The sequence below is a fragment of the Rhinatrema bivittatum genome, chromosome 12 (genome assembly GCF_901001135.1).
Source record: "Rhinatrema bivittatum chromosome 12, aRhiBiv1.1, whole genome shotgun sequence".
NCBI classification, from domain to species: domain Eukaryota; kingdom Metazoa; phylum Chordata; class Amphibia; order Gymnophiona; family Rhinatrematidae; genus Rhinatrema; species Rhinatrema bivittatum.
In genome coordinates, this window is record NC_042626.1 from 2,517,366 (window position 1) to 2,532,576 (window position 15,211).

The 15,211-nt window shown below is 44.2% G+C and overlaps 2 protein-coding genes across 2 annotated transcripts; both read right to left on the reverse strand.

Annotated features, from left to right (window-relative positions):
* Positions 1 to 4: 4 nt before the first annotated feature.
* Positions 5 to 1,439, reverse strand: LOC115074234 (suprabasin-like). The gene is made up of 2 exons (XM_029573524.1): positions 206 to 1,439; positions 5 to 87 (listed from the first exon to the last, which is right to left on the reverse strand). The coding sequence occupies exons 1-2, from the start codon at positions 1,437 to 1,439 to the stop codon at positions 5 to 7; spliced, it is 1,317 nt and encodes a 438-aa protein (XP_029429384.1).
* Positions 1,440 to 2,662: 1,223 nt separating this feature from the next.
* On the reverse strand, positions 2,663 to 7,680 carry LOC115074467 (acidic mammalian chitinase-like). The gene is made up of 11 exons (XM_029573935.1): positions 7,614 to 7,680; positions 6,898 to 6,927; positions 6,361 to 6,562; positions 5,871 to 5,927; positions 5,603 to 5,768; positions 5,390 to 5,514; positions 4,932 to 5,055; positions 4,248 to 4,433; positions 3,728 to 3,847; positions 3,477 to 3,618; positions 2,663 to 3,042 (listed from the first exon to the last, which is right to left on the reverse strand). Exons 1-11 carry the CDS (start codon positions 7,636 to 7,638, stop codon positions 2,774 to 2,776), a joined length of 1,446 nt encoding a protein of 481 aa, XP_029429795.1. The 5' UTR covers positions 7,639 to 7,680; the 3' UTR covers positions 2,663 to 2,773.
* Between the last annotated feature and the right edge of the window lie 7,531 nt (positions 7,681 to 15,211).

Genomic DNA, 15,211 nt, shown 5'->3' on the forward strand with positions numbered 1-15,211 from the left:
GAAGTCACGTGCTTCCGGCGGAAGTGGCGAACAGCCGGTGAGCAGGGCGCCCAGGCGAAGTGACAGTAGCTGGGAGCTGTTCGCTGGCTGCGGCAGAGACAACAACTATAGACGTGTGGGGCTGTCACCTGCCTGTAGTAACGCTCTACCCCTGCTGCAATAACGCTGTGCCTGCCCTGCAGTAACACTTTACCCATCTCATTACCTGTGCTGTGGTAACTGTGCCTGCCCTGCAGTAACACTTTACCCATCTCATTACCTGTGCTGTAGTAACTGTGCCTGCCCTGCAGTAACACTTTACCCATCTCATTACCTGTGCTGTAGTAACTGTGCCTGCCCTGCAGTAACACTTTACCCATCTCATTACCTGTGCTGTGGTAACTGTGCCTGCACTGCAGTAACACTTTACCCATCTCATTACCTATGCTGTGGTAACTGTGCCTGCCCTGCAGTAACACTTTACCCATCTCATTACCTATGCTGTAGTAACTGTGCCTGCCCTGCAGTAACACTTTACCCATCTCATTACCTATGCTGTGGTAACTGTGCCTGCCCTGCAGTAACACTTTACCCATCTCATTACCTGTGCTGTAGTAACTGTGCCTGCCCTGCAGTAACACTTTACCCATCTCATTACCTATGCTGTAGTAACTGTGCCTGCCCTGCAGTAACACTTTACCCATCTCATTACCTATGCTGTGGTAACTGTGCCTGCCCTGCAGTAACACTTTACCCATCTCATTACCTATGCTGTGGTAACTGTGCCTGCCCTGCAGTAACACTTTACCCATCTCATTACCTATGCTGTGGTAACTGTGCCTGCCCTGCAGTAACACTTTACCCATCTCATTACCTATGCTGTGGTAACTGTGCCTGCCCTGCAGTAACACTTTACCCATCTCATTACCTATGCTGTGGTAACTGTGCCTGCCCTGCAGTAACACTTTACCCATCTCATTACCTGTGCTGTAGTAACTGTGCCTGCCCTGCAGTAACACTTTACCCATCTCATTACCTATGCTGTGGTAACTGTGCCTGCCCTGCAGTAACACTTTACCCATCTCATTACCTGTGCTGTAGTAACTGTGCCTGCCCTGCAGTAACACTTTACCCATCTCATTACCTATGCTGTGGTAACTGTGCCTGCCCTGCAGTAACACTTTACCCATCTCATTACCTATGCTGTGGTAACTGTGCCTGCCCTGCAGTAACACTTTACCCATCTCATTACCTGTGCTGTGGTAACTGTGCCTGCCCTGCAGTAACACTTTACCCATCTCATTACCTATGCTGTGGTAACTGTGCCTGCCCTGCAGTAACACTTTACCCATCTCATTACCTATGCTGTGGTAACTGTGCCTGCCCTGCAGTAACACTTTACCCATCTCATTACCTGTGCTGTAGTAACTGTGCCTGCCCTGCAGTAACACTTTACCCATCTCATTACCTATGCTGTAGTAACTGTGCCTGCACTGCAATAACACTTTACCCATCTCATTACCTATGCTGTAGTAACTGTGCCTGCCTGCAGTAATACTTTATCCATCTCATTACCTATGCTGTAGTAACTGCTTGTACTGCAGTAATACTTTACCCATCTCATTACCTATGCAGTGGTAACTGCCTGCACTGCAATAACACTTTATTCATGTGGTTACCTATGGTGTATTAACTGCCTGTACTGCAATAACACTTTACCCATGTTGTTACCTATGCTGTAGTAACACTGTATGCTGCAGTAACACTATGGCTGCATTGTGTAACATTGTCAGCCTGTTTATAAGTAAATGTTTGTTTATTTTTACAAGGAATTGAATCCTTCCTGCTTGATCAATCTCTAATTGAGTTGGGTGGCAGGGTGTCACACCCCACATATTTCATAAGTTCTAATTTCAGCCAAAAGACCAATAAGTTGCAATCCTTAACATGACTCAAGCCTTACATCTGATTTCCATAAAAGGCCAAAAAGATTTTTTTATTATCCTATTGAGGGAACCAGACATTTTCTGTGACTACTTACATGTACACACAAGTTTTTGTGCCGCATCGTATATGAAGCAAAGACCTATCTGCTCTTCAGAGCTTAGGTATGAAAGTTTTCAGAGGTACTGAGTTGGGGTAACTGACCCAGGGGGCTTGGTGAAGTTCATTCTTGGTGGCCTTTACAACATCTATGTAACATTTTTTTTTGGTTCAATAAAAAATGTCACAATCTGCAAAGAATCTTATTTTCCATGGGACTAATATAGTTCTTAGAATTCTGCAGACATAAAGTGGCACAATGTTTTATTCTGAAGAAGGTCCTACTACAGTGTGTTTGTTGGACCCTTTTACTGAGAATCCTAAAAAAATAAGTGGGAATGTTGGAATCGTATTTGTGCAGTAAAATTGAAATTCTTCGTGCATTGCAGACTTGTGCATTTCTTGTCTTCCTGAGACTTGCTGGTTTGAATTTTTATTGCAGTGTATTTGTAGAAGTTTCACAGTATGAATATTGGATGAGACTCAAGGCTACTTATCTTTCTAAAGCCGGACTCCCTCTGTGAAGTGATTTCAGCCCTGAAGCACAGAAATTCCAGGACATTCTAGTCTTACTGGTCCTGCTGAAAACTGTTATCAAAATACCAAGGAAAGCTAAGTAAGAATGTAGAGTCAGGAGACATTTGCATTTATGCTGTACTCTTTATTTCAGATTTATTTCTTGCAATAATGTATAAATCAGTGAGAGATTTCAGTTGCTGAGAAACCATTAGGGTTGTGGTCCAGGTTTTGCTTATGGCCAGTTGCAGCAGGAGCAGCTTGTATCAAAGACAAGGCCGGTCTGGCAGTGCTGTTGATAAGTGATCCCGTTCTGGCAATGCCAGAAAGCATTGCTGTTCCCGGAAACAGGATAGAGACCATTGGCCTTGCCAACACAGAATCCACTTCCACCCGAGCTACCACTTGAACCTGAACCAGAACCTGACCCGCTTCCACTACCGCTGGGGACAGTTGCTGGTGCTGCTGTGATTGGAGCAGCAGGTGTTGCAGGCGGAGTACAACCTACAAGGAAAGAAGAGATGGCAATCAGTTCCTTCTGTTCTAGTTCACATCCTGTCTGGCTGAGACTCGTTCCTGGTGACACAGAATTGTTGGAGCATCGATTACATAGGCTTATGGAATTAATGATCACATTGATCAGCCATCCTTTATACAGAGCTATACAGATCTGGAAAAAGCTGGAAATTAAATTCTGCTTTTAAATGAGTGACTTTTCCAGGAATTTATTAATCAAAACTGTTAAAATCAATATTGAATTCTGATCCCTGAGAAAGAGGTAGCGCTCATAATTAATGGATCTTTAGAGAGATTTGCTGTGACAAAGTAAGCAAGCACTTCAGAAAAGGCCATGCGGTTGCTTAAGATGGCAGATTATGAATAAGGGGTTGAAAGTTGCTTTAAAAGATTTGTATAATAGCAGTTATGTGGTTACCCACCAGAGGCCTGCACGCCAAGAGTACTCTTCAGGGCGCTGATCAGAGGGAACTTGCCCTGGTTGCAGAAAGTTCCTGTGAAATCATCCAGGTCAATAGCCCAGACCATGGCACCTGCCAAATTGTTCTTCATCAGCCACTGAGCCTGTAAGTCAAAAGAAATGAAAGAAAATCTATTTCATACAAAGAAACTGTGAATTTTATTGTAGACAATGGAAGCCAGTTAGCATCTTAGGGCAGCTGTAATGCAATACCTTTAATGTGAAGCTCTTGACGTTATCATACCCAAGCCATTCATTGCCTTGGTATGCATAGGGAACGTCTTCTGCAGACGACCAAACCTGAGTGGCTCCATTTTTCAAGAAGGTACAGATCTAGGGGAATTAAAGATTTTAGTTTATTTATTTATTTAAGAGTTTTTTTTATACCGAGGTATAGCTAGCTGCCTTCACTCCGGTTTACATATACAACTTATTACATTTAACAGTAACATTTATAACAGGGTATATCTGTGATCAAACCATGTAACTGGGGAGATCAAATCTGGGTAAAGATCATGCCCTATTCAAATTATCTGGTACATGTTTGATAGATACAAATATTTTTTTCTTAATTGCAAATTAAAGATGTTAAATACTGTTATGTTTTGTACTGGATGTGAAGAAGCATTTTGTATGTATTAATAATTTATTTATTTATTTAGATTTATTTATGTTTTGTACTGGATGTGAAGAAGCATTTTATATTTATTTATTTAGATGTTTATGTCTTTACCTCATAGTATGCCCAGAATCCAGACTGTCTCGTGTAAGGTCCAGCAGGTCCAGCACCAGAGGTTGGAGCGCCAATGCCATTGTTAGATGGATTGCTGAGAACAAAGGTGTGTCCATAGGTTGGGAATCCAACAATGAGTTTGGAAGCTGGGGCACCATTATTCAACCAGTAGTTCATAACATAATCCTGCAAAGATAGCATTGAGTATAAAAAAAGTCACTTTTGAGAAGAAAGATCTAGTATTATGGAAAGTCATGCAGCAACCACCATCATCATTCATGACACGTTTTTCCACCCAAAGAGTTTAAAAGCATGGTACAGTTTAACAAGAAGTCCACAGCAGGGGGACTGTGTGTCCTAGTGACATAAATCTGTTTGGTGACGATGTCCTCTGCAGGTAACGTGGAGCTTTTGCTGGTCCATGAAAGTACAGTTGTTAGAGTGTGAGCAAATGATTTAGAGATTTGGGTGGTGTATTTGCACAGGTAAATGTAGGTGGCTAGCCTCAAAAGCTTCCTCAAACAGCCATGTTTTTAATAGCTTTCTGAAAGATGAAGCCTGGGGCCAGCCTTATATAAGGAGGCAAGGAGTTACAAAGGGTTGGCGCAGAGCTTAAAGGTTAACCATGATTTGATTGGGTTTTATTGCCTTGATCTGGGATGTACGTTTTAAAGACCTACTTACCACATTCAAGTAGCTGTTCGCTCCAGTGGCAGCAGGGTTTGAGTACAGGGGGCTGTTCTCCCCTGTATATCCTTCCCAGGAACCATGCAAGTCGTAGGTCATCACATGGAAATAGTCCAGATACCTGTGCAAAGAAATCTGTATGAATCTCCTCTATTAGTCTAAAGCATTTAAATGTCATTTTCTTAATGTGTTGCCTATTAAAGGACTGGATTATCTTCTGAGGAATGAAAGTACATATTTATCAATGCTTTGTTCTGAGTGGCTCATTGTAACAGTGTACAAACAGATCTCTTACCTAACATAATGGTAAATTAGTTTACTAATAAGGATTTGCTGAGAGAATTTACAATTTTTTCAGCTGTGCCTCTAGGTCCACGGCTTTGGGTCGGGAGAGCTATTAGTAGAATTGTGAGACGAGAACTACCCTGAGGGATGGGAATAATCGTGATTCTTACTGAGCAAGCTGAGGAATCTGGTAGCCGGACTGAATGTTAGATATCCCACCAGCCACAGCCGCTGTAACCATCAGCCTGGCTCTGTTTGTCTGCGTTGCTTCTTGTTCGAAGGCTGCTAGCATTTCCTGAAGGAGAGAAAGCAGAAATCTTTATGAGCTTCATGCAAAAGAAAAAGGCTTTCCACCCTGCACCAAACGAGTGCGCCCTGCTTACTTGAACTAAAGTGGTGAAAAGCTGCTTGTCCTGAGGGGGGCTGCCTCGTGAGCCAGGATACTCCCAGTCAAAGTCCAACCCATCAAATCCATACTGGCGCAGGAATTTAATGACAGAGGTGATAAAGGTTTGGCGGTTTTGGGACGTGGATACCATAGTAGTGAATCTAGAGAAGAGCAGGGAAGCTTTAAGAAACACAAGCAAGGTATGGTTCCAACGACACACAATGTCACCATGCACTTTCAGGCTAAGAATACTTCAGACTTACGGTGCAGTTCCAAAGTTCCAGCCTCCAATAGCCAGCAAGGTTTTCAAGGCGCCGTTCCTGCAAGAAGAGAATGAAATCATTAGCAAAGAATTTCCTTTTGCCACATACGGCTTTCTAACGTTATTACAGATTCTGGTCTCTCCTAACTGAGGGTAAGGTGCTGCTTTTTTAGGGCAATATAGAAACCAAAATCCAATAATTAAATCATTCAGCACTCGAGTCGCATTAGATTTCATGAGTCTGCTTATCCAAGCTATAAAGAAAAGTGTTCAGGAGGAGCAGGATACGACACAAGGAGCAGTACAAACAACCTGTTGCATTCATCATTGCTAGTGAAGGCAGAGTTTCCTGCTAGTAAAACTGAGGAGCCTGCAGCAGGATGCAGTAAAGACCTTTTCCGCATTGTGCCCAAGAAAACATTTTGATATTGACATAAAGATCCCCCATTAGTGGCTGTGAAGTTTGGGATGCAGGTGCTTTTCTGACTTACTGATTTTTCAGGTTCTGGAATGAGCTGTAAAGGGTCACATCGTTCCATTCAATGGTGGTGATCTGGTTGTTGGACATGCCAGCGAAGGCATAGATCAGGTGAGTACACAGGCATGGGTCAATGTTGTCAGGCTTGAATTTCCCCAGACCTGGTCTGTACTGGGCCCAGTTGGTGAAGTAACAAGTCAGTTCGTAGGCAGAGCCTGCATGAAGAGAAATGAATCAGTCAGGCCTGGCAGGATAGAGAAATCTACCGAGATCAGAGTAATAAGAAGCCAGCATTACTGGCGCTTTGTGGGCCTGATGTCAGATCTGACACATGGCGCTCACTCCTGCTGAAGGGTTACAGATTCTCTTTCTTTTTATTCTGCCAGGATATTTGAGTTTTTTCTGTGAAAATTAGCCCACAGCTTGTCTGTCTGTGGGATTTATGTAACGTTTTTGCTCATTCTTTTGTCAGTGATAGAGGAGTCCTATCTTGCTTTCATTCACATCTTGTTTTGGACTAAGAAAAATGTCTTTTAATCATCCCACTTACCTAGCTGAGCATTTAGCAAAAGTGCCAGACCTGAAGAAAAGGAAAAGAAATAAAGCAATGAAATAAAAATAGATTTTATGCAATCTTTGCACAGGAGATTCATGACGCCAACTTCCTAAACGAAAGGAAGAGTTTGGAGCTGCCTTACATAAGAACATAAGATCTGCCATGCTGGGTCAGACCAAGGGTCATTGAGCCCAGCATCCTGTGGCCAACAGTGGCCAATCCTGGATGAAAGGAAGAGTTTGGAGCTGTATTAGAAAGAACGTCAGGTGAGGATTGCAGAGGCCGCTGCTCTATTTTCTGCCCTGAAGTTCCTGCGGGCTTTTTGTGATTGGCAGTTTCCTTCAGCTTCTATGGGCTTCCAGCTCAGTCAGAACCAGAACTGGGATCTGACACCCTGAGCCGTCATTCGCAACCACCCAGGGAGCATTTCCTCTCCTGAATATTCCCTCCAAGCTGTCTGGGCTGTGAGCGCAGCCCTGGAAACCACACCCAGCTCCCTCCAGTTTTCATTTCAGCCCTGCATCAGCACTGTATAGAAATAACTTTATGATTTCTTCACAGGTCACTCGGGAAAAGGACCTGAGCAGGCTCTGCTACCCTGTACTTCTCTGACTTAATGGTAAAGTGGTAAAATAAATGCTGATACTGCAACAATATCTCTGTAGCATTGTAGGCTAGGCAGAAATATAAACTTGTAAAGCTTGTCTTACCGGTGAGGAAGAGTAACTTGGCCATCTTTGCCTCTGTACTGATTCTAAGTTGTCTCCTTCTGCCTTTTATATAAAATAGAGCTCCTCCTCTATTCCTTTATCAAGAATAAATATGGCCTTTAAAATTAATTTGTGACCAATTTGTAAATCTTACATTTTTGTTTTATAGAAGATAGCTTTGATGCACTGATCCTATCGCTGCCATATCTTAGTATTGATGTGGACAGATCAATCTTAGCACACTTTGGTAATCTTTGTATGCAGTGCATGCCTAGTGGTACCACGGGAATTTGCTCGTTTGCAAGCATAAAGCATGATAAGCACCAAATAAAAGGCTCCATTTAATTTCTGATTCTGTACATTAACAAATTCCATAAGTCTGAAAACCAAAAGAGCTGAGCAAACAACGTGTGAAGGTCACATGATGAGAAAGTCATAACATAGCAACCTAGTAATGACAGCAGAAAAAGGCTAAATGGTCCATCCAGTCTGCCCAGCAAACTTCTTATGGTAGTAACTGCTGCTCCGTGCAGGTTACCCCCATATGTCTGTTAAGGGTAGTAACTGCCGCTCCGTGCAGGTTACCCCCATGTTTCTGTTAAGGGCAGTAACTGCCGCTCCTTGCAGGTTACCCCCATGTTTCTGTTAAGGGTAGAACCTGCCGCTCCGTGCAGGTTACCCCCATGTTTCTGTTAAGGGCAGTAACTGCCGCTCCCTGCAGGTTATCCCCATGTTTCTGTTAAGGGTAGTAACTGCCACTCCGTGCAGGTTACCCTCATGTTTCTGTTAAGGGCAGTAACTGCCGCTCCCTGCAGGTTATCCCCATGTTTCTGTTAAGGGCAGTAACTGCCGCTCCCTGCAGGTTATCCCCATGTTTCTGTTAAGGGTAGTAACTGCCGCTCCCTGCAGGTTATCCCCATGTTTCTGTTAAGGGCAGTAACTGCCGCTCCCTGCAGGTTACCCCCATGTTTCTGTTAAGGGCAGTAACTGCCGCTCCCTGCAGGTTATCCCCATGTTTCTGTTAAGGGTAGTAACTGCCACTCCGTGCAGGTTATCCCCATGTTTCTGTTAAGGGCAGTAACTGCCGCTCCTTGCAGGTTACCCCCATGTTTCTGTTAAGGGTAGAACCTGCCGCTCCGTGCAGGTTACCCCCATGTTTCTGTTAAGGGCAGTAACTGCCGCTCCCTGCAGGTTATCCCCATGTTTCTGTTAAGGGTAGTAACTGCCACTCCATGCAGATTACCCCCATGTTTCTGTTAAGGGCAGTAACTGCCGCTCCCTGCAGGTTATCCCCATGTTTCTGTTAAGGGTAGTAACTGCCACTCCGTGCAGGTTACCCTCATGTTTCTGTTAAGGGTAGTAACTGCCGCTCCCTGCAGGTTATCCCCATGTTTCTGTTAAGGGCAGTAACTGCCGCTCCCTGCAGGTTATCCCCATGTTTCTGTTAAGGTTAGTAACTGCCGCTCCCTGCAGGTTATCCCCATGTTTCTGTTAAGGGCAGTAACTGTCGCTCCGTGCAGGTTACCCCTATGTTTCTGTTAAGGGTAGTAACTGCCTCTCTGTGCAGGTTATCCCCATGTTTCTGTTAAGGGCAGTAACTGCCGCTCCGTGCTGGTTACCCCCATGTTTCTGTTAAGGGTAGTAACTGCCTCTCTGTGCAGGTTATCCCCATGTTTCTATTAAGGATAGTAACTGCCGCTCCGTGCTGGTTACCCCATGTTTCTGTTAAGGGTAGTAACTGCCGCTCCGTGCTGGTTACCCTCATGTTTCTGTTAAGGGCAGTAACTGCCGCTCCGTGCAGGTTACCCCCATGTTTCTGTTAAGGGCAGTAACTGCCGCTCCGTGCAGATTACCCCCATGTTTCTGTTAAGGGCAGTAACTGCCGCTCCGTGCTGGTTACCCCCATGTTTCTGTTAAGGGTAGTAACTGCCGCTCCGTGCAGGTTACCCCCATGTTTCTGTTAAGGGTAGTAACTGCCGCTCCGTGCAGGTTACCCCCATGTTTCTGTTAAGGGTAGTAACTGCCGCTCCGTGCAGGTTACCCCATGTTTCTGTTAAGGGCAGTAACTGCCGCTCCGTGCTGGTTACCCCCATGTTTCTGTTAAGGGTAGTAACTGCCGCTCCGTGCTGGTTACCCCCATGTTTCTGTTAAGGGTAGTAACTGCCGCTCCGTGCAGGTTACCCCCATGTTTCTGTTAAGGGTAGTAACTGCCGCTCCGTGCAGGTTACCCCCATGTTTCTGTTAAGGGCAGTAACTGCCGCTCCTTATTTATTTTTATTTTATTTATTTAATAACTTTTATATACCGACGAACGTTGGGAACATCTCGTCGGTTTACATAGAACAGAACTTAGCAACAGGCTTTACAATTATTGCATAATTAAATAAGGAACATTCAGAACATACAAATAACAGATTAGATTATATAAGTAAAATTATCAAAGTGGGATACGTGAAAGAGGTTATCTAAGCGGGGGGGGGGGGGCGGGGAGATTCTGATATATAGGGGGGTATCCATAATTAAAGGAGGTATATATACACGTGATTGGGAACCAAATTTTTATATACAAATTTTTTTATATACCTTGCAGGTTATCCCCATGTTTCTGTTAAGGGTAGTAACTGCCGCTCCATGCAGATTACCCCCAAACTTTATGTTAAGGGTGGTAATACTAACAATCAAAACCCATAACAAAATTACTGCTAGCAACATTTTTACAGGGCGAGCAGCCTTCTTGCTAATTCAGACACTGCTGCTTTTGGACTTGGCTGTAGATGCAGTCCTGTGCTTTTTCTCTGATGTCAGTCGGGACCCAGCATTGGTTGTTGTCTGAATCCAGTTCTCGTTCATGAGCAGTATTCTCTGACCCTCTGCAATGCTACCTGAATATACATGGCAGCATGAAGAAGACACGCTCTGTTGCTGCTTGTTAAGATTTCTTCTTTTGCTTTTTCGTAACTCAAAATACCTCCTAGGGTCTATCCCTCCGAACCTATCATTCCGCAGTTCCTGTAATCTGCGTTGGATTTGGGGGCAGCGGTGCCCGTTGTCGGCGTCAACGAGGGAGAGTTTTCATCGTTTGTGGCTGTAACATCTCTTAGCCCCCCGGATGACAAACTTACGCCCAATATTTATTTATTTATTTATTTGTACAATTTTTATATACCGTTGTACAGAAACGAGTTTCCATCACTACGGTTTACATTCCAAGTAAAAAAATAAAATATAAAATAATTAGAATAAAATTACAAAAACAGGGTTAATAAAAATAAAAAATAAATAAGACTAATTGATAACTACATTCATTACTAAAAAACAGTAAAGGTAAAAAAACCCTAGAAATCATAAAAAAACTAGATGAATCTTTCATTCGGGGTCAGCTTTAAACGCCTGTTGGAAGTACCATGTTTTTAACTCTTTTCTACCCTGGACGCGTCGCCGTCACAGTCCGATGATGTGGATGACGTCCGATGATGTGGATGACGTCCGATGATGTGGATGACGTCCGATGATGTGGATGATGTCCGAGGATGTGGATGATGTCCGATGATGTGGATGATGTGGATGACGTCCGATGATGTCCGATGATGTGGATGATGTCCAATGATGTCCGATGATGTGGATGATGTCCGAGGATGTGGATGATGTCCGATGATGTGGATGATGTGGATGACGTCCGATGATGTGGATGATGTCCGATGGTGACCGATGATGTGGATGATGTCCGATGATGTGGATGATGTCCGATGATGTGGACACTGGATGATGTCCGATGATGTGGATGATGTCCGAGGATGTGGATGATGTCCGATGATGTGGATGATGTGGATGACGTCCGATGATGTGGATGATGTCCGATGATGTGGATGATGTCCGATGATGTGGATAGACGTGCTGACTGCGAGGGAACTAAAGGAAAAAGAGGCCATGGCAAAGAAAGGTCATCACTAGTGGGAGGACATGGAGGCATTTCAGCTTTGAGTGAGGGGGAGGGATTCCTCCTCCTGCGGCCTGGTGCGTGTTTTTCTCCCACAGAAACCGGCGGTAGCTGCTTTGGATGCACTATGGGACCTCACTGCACTCTTTCCGAGAGTCTATGAAGGTAAATGACATTTTTATTAAACTTGAAACTTTGACCTCAGATACAACCCGACATCAGCAAGAATTTTCTATCAAAATTTCTTCCTTAGAGAGAGAAGTTAATGCGGTCAAAAGGGTCCAAGCAACTCTTATACAGGATTGTGGGGGAGGGGATCCGTAGAAGAGTGGAATTTATAGAAAACAGGCTGAGGTATTTGGACTTGCAGTCGCTGAATTTTCCTAAAGTGGGGGAATTACCTCATCTTCTCTTAAATACATAAGTCACAGAAATGTTGTTGTTTACACAAGAATCTCTCTCCCTCCCCCTCCCCACTAAAGAAAAATTGGTTCTTTCCTGCTAATTTTCATGCCATTCTTCTCCAAGTATTGCAGAATCTGTAATTCTGTTTCACTGCACCCACAGTCTCCTCAACACAACGTCAAACAGTTATCCTGAGCAGGTTTGCACGTTTAGTCCCTTGCGAGGGTTCGTGCACAAAGTCCCTTCCTCTGTAATTTCAGATTTTCAAAGGCAGGGAAAGTCTATCCTGAACTGAACAGGACAGGTAATGTAAAATTAACTTTGGGTGACGCGATTCTTGCTGTCTGTACGTTTGAAAGAAGTTTTTTTGTCCTAGAACTACCCCCATGCAGATACTCGGGGTTACGTTTGCGTTAAACTTGATTATTACTAGAGAAGCCTGGCATTCCTGCATATGGTGTACGTCAGGAAACGTTTAATTCTATGACTCTGTCACGTTTCTCTCTGGTGAATTCTTGGTTGCATCCGGCAGTGTTCTGTATCTCTTTTAAAACTTTCTAAATCAAATTTCAGCTCATTTCATATTCATCTTGTGAGCCATGTCCAGTTCTGTTCATTATAGAAAAGATAAAAACATGGAAATGACTGCAGAGAAGGAGCAAACGGTCCATCCGGTCTGCCCAGCAAGCTTATGGTAGCATCTGCCGCCGTACAAGCCACCTTTATAATTATCAGTTTCCCCAGACTGTCAAAGCCAGGGGCCTTGTTGGTTGCTGTTTGAGTCCAATTCCCCGTCACCTCTTGCCATTGAAGCAGAGAGCAATGATGGAGTTGAGTTGCATCAACAGTAGGAAGGCTTTATTGGTTAAGGGCAGTAACCGCCCCCACCAGCAAGTTTACCCCGTACCCCCATGCACTCTTTTCTTCATGTCCAACCTTTAGCCTTCAAGGACCCACAGTGTTTATCTCCCTGCTCCTTTGAAATCTTTCACTGATTTACAGGGCATGGATAAATTCCAGGCATAAAGTCCTGGCAGAGGGTGAGATCTAATCCTGGGTTCTTTAAATGCAGATTTGAGAAAATCTCAATTCATCCCTGCCCATGTACTTCAGAGAACAAGCAAACTGCATGGCACCCGTCCATGAAAAGGGCCTGGAAATATGCAACTTGCAGGTAGAGCGACATAGGATACTCACGTTATTCCACTTGTTTTTGGAAATTTTAAACTAAAACTTGCTTTATAAACACAGATTTTAATTCCTACTAAGCCATATGTATGGGAGGCCGCTTTAGATTAGAAATGTACAGTGCTGGTCCCAGAAGGCCACAAAGACACCTGTTTTTCAGGAAAGGCACAATGAATACTCACCAGGTTAATCTGCGTGGCTTCAGTTACCCGGAAACCCTGGCCCCAGGAAGAACCTATGATAATTAAATTATTCCAGCTCCTGCCAGCGTCACCTGCACATAGCACGGAGCCAAGACCTCACAAGTCTTCTGACAAATAAAGTCCGCGAGTACAAAACAGGACACATGATGTTAGCTGCAGTATCCCAGAGAGCTTTACTTAACCAAGTGAAGTCGTCCATCCACCGGTTCAGTGCAAGGAGGAGTCAGATGGGGCAACAAGCTTCGTGGGTAACCCTGCCCATTGAGTGGAGGGGTGCAGTTCTCAAGTACCCAGCCCAGATAGTTTCTCTTTGAAACATCAGCGAGCATAAAGAACAAGGCACTAAAAATGGCCCAGGAACCACCCCCCCCCCCACCCGATCCATCTAACCTGGCTGAAAGGAAAGAGGCAATTCCCAGCCAGGCTAATTTGTTCAGACTTTAGAAACCCTGCCCTTCTCATCCCTTGTCCGCTGAGCTCATCTGCAACACAGGACGTGGGGCACAGACGCACCCGGGGCAGGGGTTGGCAACTGTTTTCTAGTCCAATGCAAGCTTCTGGCATTGATGAAAAGCTTTTGGAAGAGAACTGCAGTAAGGTTTGCAAGTTCCAGAAGTGAATGTGAGTCAGGGAGGGCTCAGCAGATGTCAAGCTGTGAAGGACTAAAGATATCGCCCTTCCGAAACTGTGAGTAGTTTCCAGTAAGTCCTATGAGAGGGCTAAACCCTCCACATCCAAATTTGTCTGGTTAGGTCAACAAGGGCATTTTCTATTAAACCTAACCTTCCTTGAAGGGACCCCTGACCAGCCACCTCACAATGGAAAACCAGATCTCAGCAGTGACAAAGACCCCCTTTATTCATCCCACCAGACTCATTAACCATGTAACTACTTAAGAAAGGTGACCCAGCTACCGTCATTCACTCTCTGATCACTAACCCCATCGCCTACTGCAAACTCTCTGGTCCATGGCATCGCGCAATATAACCTTTTACAAAGCATGGAAGCTAGACATTGGCTCCTTGTTCTGAGCAGGATAAAATGATAAACAGTTTGCTTGTCTTCAAATGCATGATGAATTGACTGACCCTGAATATATTCCCCAATTTTAGCTCTCCTTCACCCCTCAAGAGAACTTCGATCCAGCCCTCCACTGGCTTCAGCAGTCTAACATGCACAAGAGTTTGTGCATTCAGAAGCTCTGCTCCTAGCATATGGAACAGGTAACCTCCTACGCTGCGCCTGCAAACTTGTGGAGTCTACAGGAAGTCAAAGATTGGCTTCACAGCAGAGACTCATCCTCATCCTCATCCTCTGCCTACCAGAAGTCTTCCTGACTGTGAATCCCACAAACTCACCCACATCTGGGCTAGCTCTAGCCTCCTGGTTCTTAATATTTCTCAGACTGCTGGTGTGTAACTTTCTTCTGAACTATATATATGTAATTTGTAGCCAATGCCCCTCCTAACTAGTGCACCTCACGCTTATATAGTTACTTTGCAGTCAATCTCGTATCCGTACATGACATCTGTATGTATCCAGTGCCTTCTTACTTTATATAATATGCCTTGCAGCTACCTTAGGAAAAGGTGGAGTATCAAATCATTGAACAGAAAGAAGTTTTTCAGAGCTAGCTCACCTCTAGGTGAGTTTTTTTGAACCACATTACCCTTGGGCCGTGCCATGTTATTATAATCCTATTCTAAGAAGATTTACTCGTGGAGCTCTGTTTTCCAAGCTTACACACTATGCAAAGCTTGAGCGCTGTTAGAGAATGGTTCTGTATTCAAAGTTTTCTTTTTGTGTTCAGCAACAGTCTATTGGACTTTCCAGTAAGAACATGAATTTATACGCAGCTTAATATG

Excerpts from the sequence above, each read along its gene's own strand:
- LOC115074234 (XM_029573524.1), bottom strand. The coding sequence starts at position 1,439 with ATGGGTAAAGTGTTACTGCAGGGCAGGCACAGTTACTACAGCACAGGT. Across the intron at positions 88-205 it reads GCACAGTTACCACAGCACAG|CCAGCGAACAGCTCCCAGCT; the intron begins GTAATGAGATGG and ends TCTCTGCCGCAG.
- LOC115074467 (XM_029573935.1), bottom strand. The coding sequence starts at position 7,638 with ATGGCCAAGTTACTCTTCCTCACCG. Across the intron at positions 5,928-6,360 it reads TTCCAGAACCTGAAAAATCA|GAACGGCGCCTTGAAAACCT; the intron begins GTAAGTCAGAAA and ends CTCTTCTTGCAG. Across the intron at positions 5,056-5,389 it reads CAGATTCCTCAGCTTGCTCA|GTATCTGGACTATTTCCATG; the intron begins GTAAGAATCACG and ends TTCTTTGCACAG.